Source organism: Macrobrachium nipponense, chromosome 38 (assembly GCF_015104395.2).
Source record: "Macrobrachium nipponense isolate FS-2020 chromosome 38, ASM1510439v2, whole genome shotgun sequence".
Lineage (NCBI taxonomy): Eukaryota > Metazoa > Arthropoda > Malacostraca > Decapoda > Palaemonidae > Macrobrachium > Macrobrachium nipponense.
In genome coordinates this window covers 6,757,981-6,778,387 of record NC_061098.1, presented here as the reverse complement: position 1 = coordinate 6,778,387, position 20,407 = coordinate 6,757,981, and the positions used below count along the sequence as shown (strand labels likewise).

At 38.3% G+C, this 20,407-nt stretch overlaps 1 protein-coding gene across 1 annotated transcript; it reads left to right on the top strand.

Annotated features, from left to right (window-relative positions):
* The first annotated feature begins 914 nt into the window (after window positions 1-914).
* Window positions 915-15,020, top strand: LOC135209580 (vitellogenin-like). Its single transcript, XM_064242257.1, has 15 exons — window positions 915-1,062; window positions 3,346-3,588; window positions 3,821-4,014; window positions 4,973-6,064; window positions 6,164-6,311; window positions 6,491-8,215; window positions 8,729-9,004; window positions 9,235-9,398; window positions 9,542-10,137; window positions 10,287-10,668; window positions 11,210-11,908; window positions 12,009-12,536; window positions 12,727-13,102; window positions 13,459-13,736; window positions 13,853-15,020. Exons 1-15 carry the CDS (start codon window positions 999-1,001, stop codon window positions 14,855-14,857), a joined length of 7,770 nt encoding a protein of 2,589 aa, XP_064098327.1. The 5' UTR covers window positions 915-998; the 3' UTR covers window positions 14,858-15,020.
* The last annotated feature ends 5,387 nt before the right edge of the window (window positions 15,021-20,407 follow it).

Here is a 20,407-nt window from a genome sequence, read left to right as displayed (position 1 = left end):
GGGAAATCTCTCTCTCTCTCTCTCTCTCTCATCTCTCTTTCTCGCTCTCTCTCGTCTCTCTCTCTCTATCTATATATATATATATATATATATATATATTATATATATATCATATACATATACATACATATATATATATATATATATATATATATATATCTATATATATATATCAGATAATAATATAATAATTAATATAATATAATATTAAATCTGTGAAATATCTCTATCTTATTATTTTCAGACTTGACATTAGCTTTTTTTTTTTACAAATATTCTTTAAATGTTTTTATATTATTATTTTTCATACGCCTGAGAATAATTTTTTTTCTAAAAAGTAATATTTTGGAATTATAGATGTGTAGATTGATTTTTTTTTATAAATAAAAGAATGTCATTTCTTTCTTTAAATCTCCAACTTGAATAAAACCCTCATGCACAGAGTCAACAGACGATGATAAAACAGTTTTAAAACCCTGAAAATTACTATCACTTTTTAAGATGGATCCCATTGTTTATTTACGTATACTGTTTTACAAACTGCAACAATTGAAAAAAGAATTATCCTTAATCTAAAATGATTGGAAAAAAAAGGCCAGTACTGTCATTTTTCAAGAACTGCATCTCATACGAGCCATATTCACAAAAAATTTTGGTGCAAAGGTAAATTTCACTGTCTTCATTCTCCCCTTCACGTGAATGAAAGGCACTCATCACGGAGTAAGTTTCTGGTAAAAAAAAAAAAAAAGTGTAAATTCATTCCCAATAATAAACTAAAAAAAAACATAACACGTTCCAAAGTACGACCAGAAGAGGAACCGTACCCAAGTTGTAATTTCAAGTCCGAGGTTCTGACAGGGGTCAGCAAAATCAAGAGATAAGCTGCTTCTACTTCTTATTTGCGTCCCTTCGAACTGATAGCTTCTCGTATAAAAGGCCCCTGTTCTCAGGGAATACATCTAGAGGGAGTCGAGACCTCTGATGAGAAGGACCTCGAGATGAGGTACTACGGACCACAAGTGTTCCTCTTCCTTTGCTGGCTGGTGGGAGCTGCCTTTGCAGGTATCTGGTGGTTTCAATGAGTCTTTTTTTGGGGGGGTGGGGGTTATTATTTATTATTATCTTTTATGCTGAGTATTCCTACTTTTCCTGGGTCGCTTGATGCTTTCCGTTATTATTATTATTATTATTATTATTATTATTCTTATTATTATTATTATTATTATTATTATTGTTATTATTGATTAATTATTATTAATTATTATTATCATTATTACTGGCAGCATTTTTAGTTTTCATTGACGCAACCTAAGCTCTGTCAATATTACCAATTATTATTATTATTATTATTATTATTATTATTATTATTATTATTATGCCCATTCAGTCTCCTACATCTACGTAACTCTTCGATTTTCCATCAACCCTTGCTTCCATGCGAATCACAAAGTCAAATAATTCTCATTAAATGCCTCCTTCAAATACAATGTAATAGATTCAACTATGCTATGCAGACAAGGGAACGATCCTACAAGCATCACCTTTTGGCTAAAAGTTTTAATTAAAGACTTTGTTTTCGATACTCTGACCAACTTCCTCACTCATAAAAAAAGGTTTACTATTCCTCAACTCACAGAAAAGAGTATTTAAATTAATGGTTACATCCTCTAGGTGTTACAGATGAGGAACAGAGAAATATTTCAAAATACTGCATTGTACCCGTGAAATATAGCGATCAGGACTGATTTTATCAGATTCAAGGAGACCTTTTCTCCAAGCAGGGTATAATGCAGTATTCTGAGTCACGATTCACGCAAAGTGATTGCGAAATTGCAATTTCGTTGCAGAATATCAATGCTTCATTTAATGTACATTTGGCTAATACACTGAAACTTTAATTATAGCCTTATTCTTTTTTTGGGGGAGGGGGTCAAAGTAGATACCTATCACTCGTAATGGGTACAATGAAGTATTGTGCTCCTCTAATTGCTAATATGAATGCAAAATCGTAATAAATTGCAATTTGCTTACAAGCGATGTTTTACCGATTTTTTTTACCAGCTTGCAGCATAACTGTATTGAAAATAAATTGCAATATAACTGAAAGTTCGCATATATATATTCGTGATCAGGGAACAAAACTACCTTAATTAAACCGGGGTACCTGTTTGATAAGAAACGATTTTCGAATGAACAGTTCTTCCAGTCTTTGTGAATATTTGGCCCTTCTATAATCTTTGAGGCAAGGAAGGAAGGAAGGAAGATGGGTCTTTGGAGTAGATTATAACTGGAATTTTAACTCCTAAAAATCTAAGTAATTTAGCAGGACCCGAGAGCATAACATATCAGTCATATGCCATAAACCAGTAACACATCACTGGCAGTTTCCACGCTTTACAAGTTCCTCGCTGGACGAGTGGTTTTCGCGCTCGGCTGCCAATCCGGTGGTCCGAAGTTCGAATCCCGGCTCGGCCAACGCGGAATCAGAGTAATTTATTTCTGGTGATGGAAATTCATTTCTCGATATAGCGTGGTTCGGATCCCCCAATAAGCTGTAAGTCCCGTTGCTAGGTGACCAATTGGTTCCTAGCCACGTAAAAATATCTAATCCTTCGGGCCAGCCATAGGAGAGCTGTTAATCAGCTCAGTGGTCTGGTAAATTAAACATATACTTTTCCCCGCTTTACAACCCAGTACAAGAGAAGCCATTGCGCTAACTAGCTAGTATAGGGGTGAATCGAAATCTCATTCAGTTACAGGAAAATAAGATGGACAAAATCTTTAAAGTTCATATGTGAAATCATTGCTATAGAGGTCATGATAAAAAATATTTGAGAAAAGACTTTGGCAGCAGACGGTTCAGATAACAGAGTTGGACCCCTTATTATTATCTAGCCTTACATCAGGATGTTTCTTCACATTACTGTGACCTCCTTCATACTATCTTCGTCAGAGGACCTCATGCGGTGCACTGTAGGCATTACGTAAGGTTCTTTGCAGCGTGGCTTCGACCCCTAGCTGTAATCACTTTCGTTCCCTTTACTGTACTTCCTTTCATAAACTCTTTCTTCATCTTACTTTCCAACCTCTTCTAACACTTGATTCATAGTATAACTGCTTTGAGGTTTTCCTCCTGTCACACCTTTCAAACATTTCACCGTCAATTTCCATTTCAGCGCTGAATGACCTCATAGGTCCCAGTGCTTGGCCTTTGGCCTAAATTTTATATTCAACTCAACTCCTTAATACTATCTACTGAACAGGGCATTGTAAATCAAGAAATGTTTATATGTAATGATATATCACATAAAGGATGTATTAAATTCTATATCTAAACTTTGACAGCACCATGGCCTAGCTCTGTTCCCGTGTGCGCGAGGGAGTGTCCCATCACCGATTGGACCAAGTTGAGGTACCTGACAGACAAAACCTATGTCTACCAGTACTCCGGGAACTCCCGCGTGGAGTTGAAAGGAGTCGAAGGCGCCGTGACGGAATCCCACTGGAAGAAAACGGTCCTCCTCTCCTGGCTCAACCCCTGTGAGATGGCCATCTCTTTCAAAGACGTCAACGTGGATGGCAAAGCTCGTAAGTCTTTTTCAGTCAGTGATCAGAGGTTCACGGTCCAAACCGTGAGCTGAATCACATGTTTTTGGACTTCCAGAACCTGTTTTAAGAATATTCTTTGCTCCTGCAAGTTTTGTGTAACTTTAAACATTGGACAATACAGTGCGTCAAAGATTTTTTTTAGGGGGGAATACACTACAGGAAGCAAGCACCATCTAGTACTGAGATACTAATGCTGTCTGTCTCTCTACAGCCCACAGTGATGAGAACAATTTCCTCACCAAGTACCCCTTGGTGGTGGCTGTCACTGATGGAAGAGTGCAGAGGGTGTGCAGCCACCCTTCAGACGAGCCCTGGGCAATCAACTTGAAAAAGGGTGTTGCGACAGCCTTCCAGAATCTGTTACCCACTCTAAGTCCCGTCAGCTCAGGCGTCAACTTCACCGAGGTGCGTATCACCAATACAAGGTCCACCCACACTCTGGCTGCCTTGGTTTTAGAACCAAGGAAGAATGTTCTAGGTAGAGATGTTCTTGAGCGACAATGTCCTGAGCTACAACTATATAATAAAATCTAGCATACATTAAAAAAAATGCATGTACGTACATGAAAGCTTTAAAAGTGCAGCAACAGTACGTCATATTTCTAGCTGGAGTTAAGCAGACTTTGTGTTAACAAGATTACAGCATTCAGGTAATTTTTAAAATATATTTTTAGCCTTCTAATATTGTTTTTTTTTATATCAGTCTTATTTATTCTATATTCTTTTTTCCACTTGAACTTTTCAGAACCTATGTTGTTTGGTGCATAACAAAACCCCATACTTCTAAGTATCCTTCAATCTTAACTTGAAAACTCCAAGTGCTGTGGTTCATCATGTTATCTTTATGTTACCAAAGAAATCATATTATTTGCATATTTATCTACAAAGGCAGAATCTCAGTTATACTGAACATATTTCCCCTGGTTTCTGAAATAATTATAAAATTCTGGAAACATCAAGGAACAGCCTGGAATATAACATATTTATTCAACAGTACAGAATAAACTTCTAGCTCATGGGTTCTCTACTCATGATTTGCAAGTGACTTTCTTTGGGCACTTCAGAAAGTGACTTCAGTTCCACTCACAGTTAGATTTACTGTAACTTCTAATAACTGATTAAAATTGCAGCACCAAACTGATCAGGAATTAGGCTTAACTGAACACCTTTCTACATTAGGTGTTGGGTTCTTGAGGTTCACAGGTTACTTATATCATAGGTCAGGTGGTTTTTGGGTCAGCATGGGATCACCTGGCTGGAAAACCACTTGTGATCTTGGAATTATTCTACTTCCTAGAATTACATACATTATTATCAGAGAAAGGACTCCCATCTCACAAGAATGTCTATTCTCTTTCAACAGACAGATCTTTCTGGCCGCTGCCTTACTAAGTACACAGTAGAGAGACAGAGCGATAAGGTAGTTGTCACGAAGCAGAAGGATCACCGCCAGTGCTCGGACCAATATGTCACACCAGCAGAAACTAATAAGATTTGGCTAAAAGCTCCAGTTCCTATAGAAAGATCATGGTCGACATGCAAGCAAGAAATTACCAATGGTATCTACTCGAGCATCATGTGTAGAAACAAGGCAGTCTTAAGACCTTCTGTTGGAGCATATAAACACATAGAAGCAAATCAGGAATCAACACTTCGTTTTGTTTCTGAAAGTCAAGATGCACCAGAATCTCTCTCCACCATCCGGGGAGAATATGACTATGGCACCCTGCTCTTTGATCATCGACCACTGCAGAAGCACGCCTCTTCCATTACAGTGCTGGAAGAAAAGCTGAAAGAATTATGTGAAAAGACCAGAGAGACCTTTGAACATGACAGCGCCTCAGTAATGTCTAAAATTATTCAGGTTATGAAGCGTGTCCCAGACAACGAGCTTCCACAAGTTTTAGGGAAAATTCGCGAAGGCCAGCTATGTCCCTTTAAAAAGAGGCTTGAGACTCTGTTCCTAAACGCCATTGGCCATACTTATGAGTCTGGTTCTGTGAAAATAATTGTAGATGAACTACTAAAAGGTACATCCCCGAAAAGAACTGAGCTCTATGCTTCGGCCCTCTACAACACGCATCATCCTAACCCTCAGTCTCTTAAGGAGCTAAAAAGATTATTCGACAGTAACAAAAACTTTCCAAATGTTTTGCTTTCTGCTGCTACCATGGTCAACACCTTCTGTCGTCACCATCCAGAATGTCACAGGAGAACAGAAGTGGCAGACATTATCAATGTCCTGAACAGTAAACTGCAGCACCAATGTACCCCTCACGTTGATTTTCCTGGCATCAACGCTCCCTTCAAAACACTCGAAGCACTTGGCAACATAGGTGTCATGACTCCAGAAGTGTCTGCCTCAGCCCTCAAATGTATTGAAACGAAAGGAGTTGACAGCAGTGTTCGTGTAGCTGCAGCCAGATCTTTCAGAAATGCTAAGTGCCAGCGACACGTAAGTAATAATTTGCGTGTGTTAATTTGACAGATTGAAAACTGAAAGAAATTAGAAGTCTACAGTTTCCTATACATTAAATTATTTGTGAATTTTCAGGTTACTTTAAATCTCATAAAAATAGCTGTTGACCACAAAATGAAAGATGAAGTTCGAATTGCATCATATCTGACTGCTATACGCTGTGCTGAAAAGGAAGATGTTGAAGAAATAATATCCAAGATTCCAAAAGAAGAAAACACACAAGGTAACTTCAATCCAATAAGGAAGTTAAATTATATAAGAACATAAATGTGAATTGCCTAGTTTTCACATAAGTCTCAAACAGCAATATGATATTTGTCAGTTTGATCATTAGCACCCTGGCTTCATAGCTTCAGCATTAGTTTAAAACAGTCTATATAACATTGTTTACTTGTTTTTCAGTTCGATCATTTGTATTAAGCCACATGGTGAACTTGCAAAAATCAACTAATCCAGAAAAGAAACATCTGAGATATCTGGTGAAAGACCTGGTTATTCCAAGCAACCACAGCCAAGACTTCCGAAGATACTCCAGCAACATCGACACAACTTTCTACGCACCTGCTCTTGGACTAGGCGGTGGGATTGAGACTAATCTCATCTATGGACCTGGATCTTTTGTTCCTCGTTCTGTTGATTTTAACTTAACTTCAATGCTATATGGTCAAACATTCCATTTGGGTCAGGCGGGTGCCCGTCTCGTAGGACTGGACGAATTGATCAGGGACATATTTGGTCCGGCCTCATTGTTCCTCGAAGGTTACCGACATTCTTCTGGGAAGAGAAGTGAATTTAGTCTGGGAGGCATTTTCAGGAAAATGCTACACAGACGAGAGACGGAATTATCAGATGTTGGCAAAATGCTTCGAAAGGTTTATGAAGCAGGAACTTCCTGGGATCCTTATATTGAGTTATATGCTAACATTATGGGCCAAGATATAGGCTACAAATTTATTCACAATAATCTTGAATACATGGACTTTCAACGAGTTTTTGATTATTTGATGAACAAATTCAATGAGATTCTTGCAATGGAAATAAATGGCAAACAAGGTTATTCCCACATGAATCAAGTAGATTTGGACTACTATTTGCCAACGGGTCATGGAACACCCCTCAGGATGAAATTTACTAAGACAGCAATTCTTGGAACGACAATGGAAGGTAAACTAGACATGAAGCAGCTTCTCTCAGGGTCCATTGGTGAAAGAAACCACCTTAAAATGACACCTGGATTGTCTGTAGAAGCTAATGGATTCATAGGCTTCGACTGCTTCTTTGCAAAAACGGGTCTTCAAATGAAGAATTCTCTCTCTCTCAATAGTGGAATGGGAGTAAGTTTCCAGAACGCAGCACGCGGTGGATACGAAGTCCATATTGACCTTCCCGAAAATATGGACCTGGTCCAAGCACAAAGTGAGACTTACCTCATGAGAGGTGTGAGAGGTTCCCCAGAACACGTGATTATTCCGGGATCAATCCGAGATGACAGAATCAGAAAAGCATCCTGCACAAGTGAGGGGGAGTCAATACTTGGTTTTAAGCTTTGTTACAACATGGATGTCCCCGATATCTTCCATAACAATGGTCTTCCCCTCGGGGCTAAATCAGTTGTAAAACTCCACATTGAAAAGACTGATCCTTCATTGAAAGGCTACAAAATAAAAGCTGCAATTCATGATAATTCTGGAAATAAGGAGCTAAATGTAAATATTGAGACAAAAGGATTATCTACTCCCAGAAAGACCGACGCTGTGATTTCCTACACGAAACATGGGAACGCCTGTGATATTAAGGCAGTTTTCACAGGGACAAGTCTCAGTGGAGGAGTCTGGGTCACCTTAAATGATGACGAATCTCACAGCGATCTGGAGGTATTTGGAGAGTACAAGTCAAACGCTAGAACATTATCTCAAGGAATCAGGATAGAACGCAAAAGCATGGTTTCCTCTTCTAAGAGTTTTACTGATCTCACAGTATTCGCAAGTCAAAGCAGATCATTTCCTCCAACAAGTAAAATCATTTCTTATACCACCCTGTTAACAAAAGGTCATCCCTATTTCGCTGCATCTGTCCTCATGAAGACGCATAATGCTATGGTCAATGTTATTGATCTAAATTTCGAAGGTAAGTTACTTTTCCTTGATAATTCTGAATTTGCACAGTTACCAAATTGACGTATCAATGACAAATTTCTGAGGCTTTAAAGTAACGAGCAAATACAATTCTTCTGTTTACCATTGTCTTAATGCAATTCTTGGAAAACCTTTAATGGTATATGTGGAATTGCTCTATGCATATCTAAAGTCTATTAAAAAACAATACTCAGCAACAACAATGAAACAACTCACCTAAATTTCAGTACTACGGACCATCACGCACACTAGCACCTCTGCTCTCTGTAATACTATTCATTCATAAACACAAGAATATTTGCTCAAAGTTACTCAATGAAAGAATTTGCAATGGAGAAAACTCATTGTGTCTGCCAACAGAAAATGTGAACAGTTGAATGCGAATAATTTTAAACAATAACCCATATTCACAAACAACAGAAAAGAGCCAATGAAAGTTCAGAAATTTCTCTTGACATCAGATATAATTAGAATATTACTTGATATGGAATCTTTCTTTTCCAAGCTGCTGTCGATATGAATTCACCTAATGCAGTTGACTTTACTATAACTGATGCTGTGACTGAGGTGAAGAAATTGCGAAGACTAGAGCTGCAGTTAGGTGCTGCTGGATGGAAGCTAAGTTCTCACGTGCGTCCCGGTGGTGACAGTCCGGAGTCTAGTGAGGTCACGACAGCCTTCCACTTACGTCACAGAGAAAATGAAATCATTAAATATACTGGAACACATTTAACCACTGGAAGCATGGGTCGCGACTACTCCCAGCAGAATAGAATTGACTGTAAGTATTGCGCAATCTGTACTGTATGCAAATAATGATACATTTGGCCATATCTATGAAATTCACGTTACATTTTCCAGGAAAAGAACTCAGCTTTGTTTTAAACTTTGTACCGAAATTGCTCTCTTAAACACCACTTTTCTGACATGGATCTACAAGCAATTTACTTCAATTTCAGATCACTGACTATGTTATGTAACACAGCTTCTTTAATTCACCCATTTATTCAGTTAAACTAGGGACGTCAGGCTTCAAGATCGACCAGAAGTTCTTCTATGGCATAACCAAGACTGGAATTGAATTGAAAATATTGCCTTACGCTGGATCAAACCACCACATGAACTTTGAGGCTATGTTATCACATCAAGACAGAAATCACAGAGTGATCATTTTGGTAAGATCTAATCCTCTGAAAAACATTGCATTTTAAACTTCAGCGTTGTATATTGTAAAATATGAATCAAATATTTATTATTCAAGCCTCACTTTTTAAAGACAGAACAATAACCGAAAAAATATGGATGAATTTGTCGACAGGTTGATATTCCAGCGATGACAAGTCCTGTTCAACTAAGAGGGCTTCTAAGACCAAGGGGAAACTATGAATATGACTTACATGCATCTCTTTTACATGGTGAGCATAAGGCCTTAGAGGTAACTGGCCCATGCCGCTTGAAACTTCAACCGCTGGATCTCAACATTGAGAACTCCTTACAAGTCAAGGTTCTCAACCGAGAGCCTTTCAAATGGAACACCAAGATTGAATTCACCCATGAAAAGATCATGATACTCTTTGACGTAGCTAATCAACGTGAATCTATGTTACTAGTAGAATGGAAGGTGGAAACCCGAAACCCTCACGAGAATCACATGATATTCCGGTTTGATGCCCAGCGCTTCATAAAGCACATAGTTCACGTTGTAGCCAAAGAGAATCAAATCGAAATAAGAACTGACAATTGGCTCCACCTCGAAAGACCCCAGCGAGTCAAGGCCAATTTGGATGTCATCTACACTGAGAAAAAAGCAAAGTTTGAAGTACTCTGGGATGCAGATCAAGACCCAAGTCAGAAACTCGCCGTTGACTCTAAACTGACTAGAAATCCATCACATTCCCAGCGATATTCCATTGAGTTAGTATATGTTAGTTTGTTTTGGTATATTTTAATGCAGCGTCCAAGAATAGATTCTTTAGGGAACGACATGTATCTTCTTATAAAACTATAATAAGGATGCCATCTTATGAAACTGTGTAACCATATGGTTTCTATTCTCACTTTAGGTCAGTTGTGAACCATAAAGGCAAGATTTACAACGCACATCTCGACGTCAATGCAGAACACATTACGCACCCAACCCACAGTGACAATGAATTAAAACTCAGACTGACCAACGCAGAAGGAAAAACCCTCATTCTTGACGGTGACCTGAAGAGAGACAGAAGTGGATCTGGCTTTAAGATGGATTCACGTATGAGATATAAGAGCTGGGAAGACAATGACTACAAAATCACCAACTTCATTGACCTGAGCCACTCAGGTGGATATAATAATTTTGACGTCAGGTCAGAATTTATGTGGAAAACGTCCCAGCGTGGTGAGTCTGAATTTAAAGTGGGAGTGAAGTCTACAGCTGATTCAACAAGGAGAGAAGTAACAACTAAGGTGAGTCGATCAAGGATTCATAAAACTAATCACCATCCACAAAATGACTGAGAATATTAGAGAATTACCTATGACTACTGATAACCTGGATAACTAAACTAAACCTAACCTTACAGCACATCATCTGACATTTCTAAGGATTGTTTTTGGAAAATACAACAAGTATTAAAACAAATTGATTGAACTAACCAATATTAGCATACCTTTAAAATAACTTACACCTAAGGGAAGTTATATCTGACACGGGCATCGGGCATCTGACCCTGCCATGATCCGAACTTGGTCCTTTGATGTAGTTACAGTGACAGACAGTCAACTCTGACTGTTCGGCTATCTAGGGCAGACACACATATAAATTATAATTCCCCCCGGCTGTAAATGATTCTAGAGGCATAGCAAATCCCCATTAAAGGAAATTTTGGTCTTTTAATATTTGTGAATACAAAAAGTGCTACCTAACAAACCATGATGAAATATTTTATACTATATATACCAATACACATCCCTGGATAATCACATTCTTTTTGTAAACTCAATACAGGTAGCTGCATCAGTTCCAGGTACCCACCCAGTAGATACAGAGATCAAAATTTTGGCCGAGAGAAACTCCTTCTCTGCCGAGGCTAAATCTGCTGCAACATCACCGCCTGAATTCTTCCTGTGGAAGACTTTACTTCACGACCGAGGACAGGGACTAAGGTTCTTCGAAGTCAAAACAGACTTCACTGGACTGGCTGAACTCTTGAGGAAAGTGAGGGGAGTAGTGGTTGGTGAAGGTGGTTCTCCTTCTGCCTTGGCTGCATATGAACTTGGTGGTGAGGGGAGACATCTTTACCATTCCACTTACGAAAACTACCCAGATAACATACATACCATTTGGATTCACACACCCGAGCGCAGAATACATGCTGAAGGCGATGTTTCACCAACTTCTGCTAGGATTCACTTCTACCCTGATAAGAGCAGAAGTGACGACAAGTATGAAATACAGCTCCTTGCCTCTTCAATTGAAGGGACCATGAGCTCCCCAGATAAACTTCAGTGGAACGTATGTTTATGTCACCCTCATTTCCCCAGGGATAAAACAGTTATGTTTGAAGTAACAAATGAGGGTGCAGGACTGCAGGGAAGACTAGAAATCGATATACTTCCTGATTCAGCTGATAAACTCACAGGAACTGTAACTTCTATTCCTCTTACTGAAGATTCAACAAAAATAGAGGCCAAGCTCTCTGCAAGGGTTAGTATGCCAACAGTATGATGTGATTCTGTAAACAGATTCATATAATCATTTAAAATTTAAGAAGTAAATGACTAACAATTCTTCTGATCTGTTTCAGGTTTTGAGAGCCAACCCTGTCTTAACAGTAGTAATTGCTCATGCACGCCATACATTTGGATTTGACGTTCTGTTCAAAAAGACACCATCTGAACCAGCCTCTTTCATGATGGCTGGAAAATATGACCGAAGCACCTTCAGAAACAAAGCTGTATCCTTTGAAATCAAAAGTGAAGGGCAACCTGTCATATTATTAAGTGCAGTGACAAAAGACCAGATGAAATCTCAGTGTTTTGGAACGCACATTAGTGCTTCTGTCGCCACATCTTTCCTTGGGGACTACAATATTCAGGCAGATGCATGCAAGCCATTCTACATAGAAGTGTCTGCTAATAAACATGGAGAACAAAAATTGTACATTGGCAAGTTTGGAATAGAACATCCACGCAAGGCTGAGATCAGTTTATCTACAGAAGACAAAGGTGCACCTGAAAATAGGAAGGCCTTCCTTGCTAGACTGATGCTCGCTTCACCAACAATGATTAGGTTGGAAATTGACTACAAACCAGAAGAAACACATACACTCCTCGTAAGTAATCTATGGCAAAAGTTTCAAATCAAGCATTGTACGTATTACTTCCATTTCCTTACATTCAGTTCTTTGATTATAAAGTTTACAAATCACTGGCATGAGACGACCCAATTTTACTTCTATAACGTCAAATGTGATGACAGAAACTAGAAAAGGACAATCATAAATAACAATTCTTCAATTTCAGAATTACCTTCGTGACAATGCAAACACTGTCACTACTTCCCTACAGTCCTGGGTACAAATGGTAAAGGAGGCCCTTCAAGAGGCTGCAAGGGCCAAGAACATCCAATTCCCAAGTCCAGAACTGTCCAAGGAATGGCAGATAATAGTTCAAGAAGCAGCTGCTATTTTCTATGATGTACGAGATAACAAAATTGATCATGTGGTCATGAAGATAAAGAACTTACTTACCAGTCCTGCTCTTGCGTACGTTGCAAATGAGCAGTATATTGCTTGGATCAAAATGGCCGAGGTTCAAAGGTCCTTTACGAAAGAAGTATCTCGTGCTATTCTTAATATGATGAGTGTCTTTAAAGACGCATACTTTCCAGTAATCAGAGGTAAGTTTCCATTCTGTCTAAAACTAAATGAGCTTCATCACTTTGTAAACCACTATTCATTATAAGGCACTTTTACTCTCCATTTGGCAAAAGTACTGTGATAATTATTACTAAGATAATTTGAGACTATATATTTTCTTCCTATCAAAAGATGATTGCATCAAAGTGTAATTATTTCTTCACAAACTTAATGATGAAATTTAAAATTTTGCTTTCAAGAAAAAAGAAAATTTTCTTCTTAGATGGCAACATTACTACCAGTATACCCAACATCAAGACAAGTTAATTTAGAAAGGCCTAATTTTTAACACATTCTGAAGGAAAATGCACATACTACGCACTATGCTTTTTGACAGGACTCAAGGGCCTAGCCCACATGATGCGCACTGCAGAAGTACCAGAATTTATCCTTAATCTTAGGAGGGAATTTGAAGAGTCATGGCCATATCAGAAAGTCCAAGCTGAACTAAGCATCTTAGAAGAAAAATACCCAACCCAATATAGGAGTCTGCAGGAGGTATGGATTCAACTCAGAAGAGAGCTTCTTGTAGACCTTGAGAAGCTACGTGTCAAGTTCCTCACTATACCACCTGTTGTGAACTTGATTAACTGGGTAGCAACTGACATGAGGGAGGTAAGTATCAGTCGTCAATCATTAATCTTTTGAAAGCACTCTAAAGGCAATAACTATAAAGAATTACATAAGCCAAGTTGTTTACAGACTATTTATGGATTTCTTTTCCTTTTCAGGATCACATGGCAAATTTTGCTGCAGACAGTATCGTGTCCAGAGTTCTCCAAGAAACAGTCTATCTCACTGTAAGAAATCACCCAGGGTACATGGAGATTGAGATTCCTGTACGAGAAAAGCTTTATTCTTTGAGTCAACTACTTCAGGAAGCTTGGCCATATCCTTCCAGAACAATACAAAATTTGATCTGGAACTACGACACCTACATGATCCAGCCAGTGCGGAAACTGATTCAGATAGCTTACTCTCCTGGTATTGGGCACCTGAGGAGATATCTGCCACCTTTCAATGGAACTGCTATGTTAATCGGTAACAACGAAGTGTTGACCTTTGACGGTGTTAGATTCAGAATTCCCAAAACTCCTTGTGATATTAAGCTGGTCGATGCTATGAGGACAAGACTCTTTTTCAAGCATCAGGTGCATGAACGGTATCCAACAGTCACAGTCAGTCACAGAATTCGCAGCACACTTTATACGGTTATCATCCATCCAGATTTCAAAGTGACTCTGAATGGACAGAATGTCGGTGAACATTCTGAGATGCGGGGATTAGTCATCGAGAACACTCAAGACCACGTGCGTGTCACAACAACTTACCTCTCTCTCTACATGCCCAAGAACATGAGGATACTGGAAGTGCAGGCATCAGGATGGGGTTTCGGCGTCACAGCTGGGGTTCTGGGTACCTTCGACGGTGAAAGAGGCAACGAGTGGATAATGCCGACTGGTGCTGTGGCCAACACTGTCCAGGAGTTTGTTACGTCTTGGCAAGAGGATCACTCTTGCCAAACACCCGCCATCGAACCAGTTGACGTACCCGTATCTAGAATGGTCAGCTGCCATACCTTCCTGGGTATGCGGTCTCGCTGCAACCCGCTTGTAGACCCTGGTCCCTTCATACAAATGTGCCGAGAGGCTGAAAATCTTTGTGAGCCTGTCAAGGCATACCGACATCTTTGCTCAGAAAGAGGTATCCTGGAGCCATATCCACAACCATGCTGAGATATGATACATATCTATAAACTATCTTTTAGTCACCACCCTTACTATATTTTTATTCCCATTAGGTAACAACACTATTACGGAATGTTCAAAGATGAATAAAGGAAAAATGTAATGTAATTCATATAACTGTACCAGTTGTGATAAAAGTAATTAAACATGACAGGATGTATCATTTTCCAATACTTGCTAAAACCTGTGAGTTTTCTGGCTTGAATCGAATGAAACCCATCTAAAAATCTGTGTCATCAGAAGTGAGAAAGACAGAATTCCACGAATACATATAATCTCAGACACCAATAAATGACTGATGCAAAGCCATGTGGTCTCTGTTCTAAATATACAAGAGGCACATAACCTCAGTGTGTTTCTGGAACAATGAGTTCCTGTTCAGAGGGATTCCATCACTGATTCGCCAGTTATTAGATCACTGAGGTATTTAAAGCCGTTTATGAAGGAAGTTACAGGTTGATTGGCGTACTGAGAGCTCCCGTAGAAGTTACAAGATTACTGAGACATTAACAGCTGCATTAGAAGTAAAAGAATGAATGAGGCATTAGCAGTTGCATTCGAAGTTAAAGGCGTTAGCACCTGTCACAGTTGCCGAAGAATACTTCTGTATTAACAGCTGCCTTAGACGTTAATAGCGGTTAAAGGATATGGGTGTTTAACAGGGTCTCGATGGAAAGGACCGGTAGAAAATTTAACAGAACAAATAATGCATTTAACTGAAAAAGACAACCCTCTCGTCCATGTTATTTTTACAGCAAATATAAAGCATATTAAAAGAACAGCACCATTCGTTGTTAGACATATTAACGGACATCCATATTTTCCTTTCCCCCCAAAAAAATTATAGGTAAAACTAAAGGTTCTGAATTCTGCTTCCTTCAGCTGTGATATCCACCAACCAAACAACCAACCACAACCACCGCACTTTCTCTCCCGGTTTTCCGGCGTCTTCTCCCAATCAGCCAACCTCACTCTCGGTGTTTACTGTCTCCAATTTTTGCCGACCGCAAACTTTCCCCTCAAATTGCCTTCTGCAAATTGAGTTGCTCGAGGAATCTGCCGATGCAGACGATACTCGTCAGGGATAAAGTCGGTGGAATCCTCGGTCTTCTAGTTTCCGCCAATTCTCCGTCGTGGACTCTTCTTCTCCTTCTCCTTCTTCCTCTTTTTCTCTCATCCGTTACGCGCATCATCATCTTTATTCTCTTATATCATGCTCCCCCGCTATCTATCCCAGTAAAAAAATAAAAGCAAAAAGAGATACAACTGGAGAACCAGAGAACGACAGACCATGCGATACAATAGTACTAGTAGTAGTAGTAGTAGTAGTAGTAGTAGTAGTAGTAGTAGTAGTGAAAGGGATTTGCCTCGGGGGGAAATCTATGCATCGGCTCCCCTCGAAAATTGAAATGCAGCCAAGTGGTTCTGTCTTCGCCATCACCCTCGTTTTATTTCTTACGGAAACTACTGCAAAATTTCTTCTGGTTTTTCTTCTTCTTCTTCTACTTCTTCTTATATATATATATATATATATATATATATATATATATATATATATATATATATACATATATACACTATGTGTATGCATGTATGTGTGCATAAATAGAAAGATAAATAGATAGATTAATACAAATTACAAAATATAGTTGCAGTAGTATAACTTGGGCAATGGCCTAAGATAATATTCCTCACAGAATAAATTAGAAATATTTTTGTAAAGAATAAACTTGCTCTGGAGAGAGAGAGAGAGAGAGAGAGGAGAGAGAGAGAGAGAGAGAGAGAGAGAGAGATACATGCTGGTGTTATGACCACCGCTTAATAATTCCGTGGCGCCAGAAACAATGACGCAATCCTTCATGAACTATGCAGACGCATCAAAACTGGACGGCAGGATAGTTCCTGCATATCATCCCTCGGAAGGATTCCAAGGATTCCAAGGATTCCAAGGATTCCTAGGATTCCTGCGACCAACTTGGCATCGTGAGAGACGCTCTAGGCCTTACGAGAAAACAATGTCAAGGTCAAAAGGTCAAACTGTCAATACGAGGTCAAAGTGTCAATGCGTTTAGAGAATGAATTTTGAGAGTTGCTATTGCTTTGTAAAGCGCGTATCTATAAATAGAATAAATATGCACACGTGATAATTAATATACCTTACGAAATATTCATACACAAAGCACTTTTTATATCTGTACACAAAGCATTTTTTATATTCATGCACAAAGCATATCTTATATCTGTGCACAAAGCATTTTTCACATACATACAAAAGGTACTTTCTTATCTATACACAAAGCACTTCTTATATCCGCACACAAAACACTTTTTTATATCTTGACACAAAACGCTTCATATATTTACACACAAAGCACTTACGTAACAGCTCGGGTCATGTACCAAACACCAAAAGAAATATTTGACCAAAAAAAATCTGCTTATTGTGATGCAAGGCACACCTTGTTTACTTTAGGCCGGGCGTAGCGTTTGTGTAAACAACGCCCCCCCCCCTCCCCCCCAACACACACAAAGGAGGTTTGTGTTGAAAAGCTAGAAGATACAGGCGCCCTTCTTGGAAGGTAAATACGGAAATGTAAACATAGCCAGAAACGAGAGAGAGAGAGAGAGAGAGAGAGAGAGAGAGGAGAGAGAGAGAAATTATGCTTATGATGGAAGATACAGAGTTAGAGAGAAAGATTTTGTTTGACATATGGGGAAGGTATAATCAAACTTGACCGAGAGAGAGAGAGAGAGAGAGAGAGAGAGAGAGAGAGAGAGAGCATTCAGATTTCATTAATCTTACTAAGAGGAGAGGATGAAGCGAAAACCTATTTAAGAAATAACTATGAAATGGCCACTTTCAATTGTTCTCTTGACTTACAAGAACTGTCCCCCACAGGGGGGCACAAAGCCGCCGGCCCCGTCGGCCTCCCTGTACCAAAACAAACCCAAATGACATTAGAGAAAGCATTTATAAGCAACCATCGACAACCCCTTTATATATAAAGATAATAATGATGATGGCACGATGAGCATCACCGCAGGAGATCCCTCTCCTAGCAATGAGGTTATTTCGACAACTGACAGCGGCTGCCAACCTATCCATTAGCTGCCGTTAGCTGTCACTGGGCTGCCATCTCCTCCTCGGGTGATACGACGTGGCAGTAGGAGGACGAGAGACGAGGGAAATTGCTTCATTGAGATAACGACCCGAGAGGAGATGGGGAAGAGAGATGATGAACAGGATACCATGATGCTATCGCTTGTCTGGGCACCCTATATAAATCTTTTAATAGGAATTTCGCCGTTTGTTGCTCATTAATCTCTGGAGATACCAGAGATTAATTGATTAATCATTGGGCGGTTCTCTGGCGTCACAACTACTAATTAATCTCTAAAGAATCCAGAGATTAATTGAATAGTTACTAAGGGTTTTCTGGCGTCACAACCACTAATTAATCTCTAAAGAATCCAGAGATTAATTGAATAGTTACTAAGGTTTTTCTGGCGTCACAACTACTACTTAATCTCTGAAGAATCAAGAGATTAATTGATTAATTACTGGGGGTTCTCTGGCGTCGCAACTACTAATTAATTTCTAAAGAATCCAGAGATTAACTGATTAATTATTGGGAGTTTCTCCGGCGTCACAACTACTGAGGTCACTGAAAAAACCCAGAGATTAATTAATTCACTACCGGGAGGTTTTCTGGTGTCACAGCTACTAAGGTCACTGAAGACACCAGCGATTAATAGATCAATCATCATGTTTTTTTTCTGGCGTTGCAACTACTAAGGTCACTCAAACTATAGAGAAGTCTCTATATAGTAGATGTTACGGTAATTATTTTTTATCCATTCGAAAATAAATTTTTAATTCAAGGTGTATTTGAAATAAAGTACAAGAATTTGGAAAATAGCCTAATTTAAACAAAAAGCCTCCCATTAAATACAAATTCTAATTAGACTAGAAGTAATTTGAGTGTCGCTGGACTTACCATTTATCTGTGTCTTTTGAGATATAAACAATTATACACACACACACACACACACACACACACACACACACACACACATATATATATATATATATATATAATATATATATATATAATAGTATATATATTATATATATATAAGGGAATTCCACATGAAAATGATGGTCAGAAATCCAAGCGCTTTCGTCTCGTCTTTACTCAGACATTGTCAAGGAGTTAATGAAGTACAATTGGAGAGAAAGGTCTCAGGTACAACCAACAAGAATATCAAGAATACCAGATGGTTAATTGTCAAAAAGGGTAAAAATTAAGAGAGATAATCCAGGATTATCGGATATCACACGGTCACAAACCTAAACAGATTGACTCTAACCGAAATTACAAAGTTTCTTTACAAGTCCAAAAACAATGTAAAAAACTGAAATATATTAATTTTGTTGCTTATATTTATCTACAACTTTTTTCATTATGAAAGCATCAAGTTTAAATAAACCAAGACTTAAATTTAGAAAATTTCTATTATTTGACTTGATGAAACAAGATTCAATGATATTCCTTTTAACTGTGTCATTACATAGGATTAAGGCTCTTGCTTGACTCCAGTTAATAGGATGGTCTAAATCTCTAATATGTACGAATAATGCATTCGATATTTGCCAGTTCTCACAGAATATTGATGCTGTTTGAGACGTTGTGAAAGAGATTTACTTTATCACACTTTTTGCTAGGAATTTCATATATGCAGCCTGGAAGATCTTTAGAGAATTTTTGATTACTAAACTCTTGACATTAATATTCTGAAAACAATCATTTTTTTATGTTAAAAGCTTAAAATCTAGGAATATCTAAAAACCTTTCATCATAGGGAAAATTTTAGAATGTTATGCTTACTAAATTAAGTTAGTCATTAGTTTGAATAAAATTTTTTTTCTAGCTTTCTTTTCCATGCCACATCTACAAACAAAAGTCCTTGGGTATTTAAGTTTCATTGCAATATCATAGTTTTAATTTCAGCGTCAATAAAATGCGGGCTACAGACACGTAAAGCCCTTAAAAACATCCCAGAAAAACAGAATTTAACATTTTGATGGTGATTGGAGTAGTAATGAACAAAAGAGGCAATGTTAGTTGATTTTCGAAAGACTGAAAGGTGAAATCAGTTACATAAAGAAAATTCAAATTAAAATTTCTTTCTTCCTCTACAGTAATTTTATATGAAGGACTAAATTATTGAGATTATTTAAGGAATTCCTGGAGATTTTCGTGAACTGGCCATATACAGAAGATATCATCCACATATCTAAACCAAATAACTTTTTGGGACAATTTTTGATAAGAGTTTAGTCTCAAAAAATTCCATGTAAATATTGCAAAGGACAGGAGATAAGGGATTACCCATAGCCATGCTAAACTTTTGTACAAAAAAATTCCCCATTAAAAACAAAATTTTACTATCTTTGATACATAACCTTTATGAGACTAATGAGGTTTGCCACACTTAAGGGATCCATGACGTTCTAAGTTCCTCCTCCAAATATTC

Excerpts from the sequence above, each read along its gene's own strand:
- LOC135209580 (XM_064242257.1), top strand. The coding sequence starts at position 999 with ATGAGGTACTACGGACCACAAGTGTTCCTCTTCCTTTGCTGGCTGGTG. Across the intron at positions 4,015-4,972 it reads CAGGCGTCAACTTCACCGAG|ACAGATCTTTCTGGCCGCTG; the intron begins GTGCGTATCACC and ends CTCTTTCAACAG. Across the intron at positions 6,065-6,163 it reads ATGCTAAGTGCCAGCGACAC|GTTACTTTAAATCTCATAAA; the intron begins GTAAGTAATAAT and ends GTGAATTTTCAG.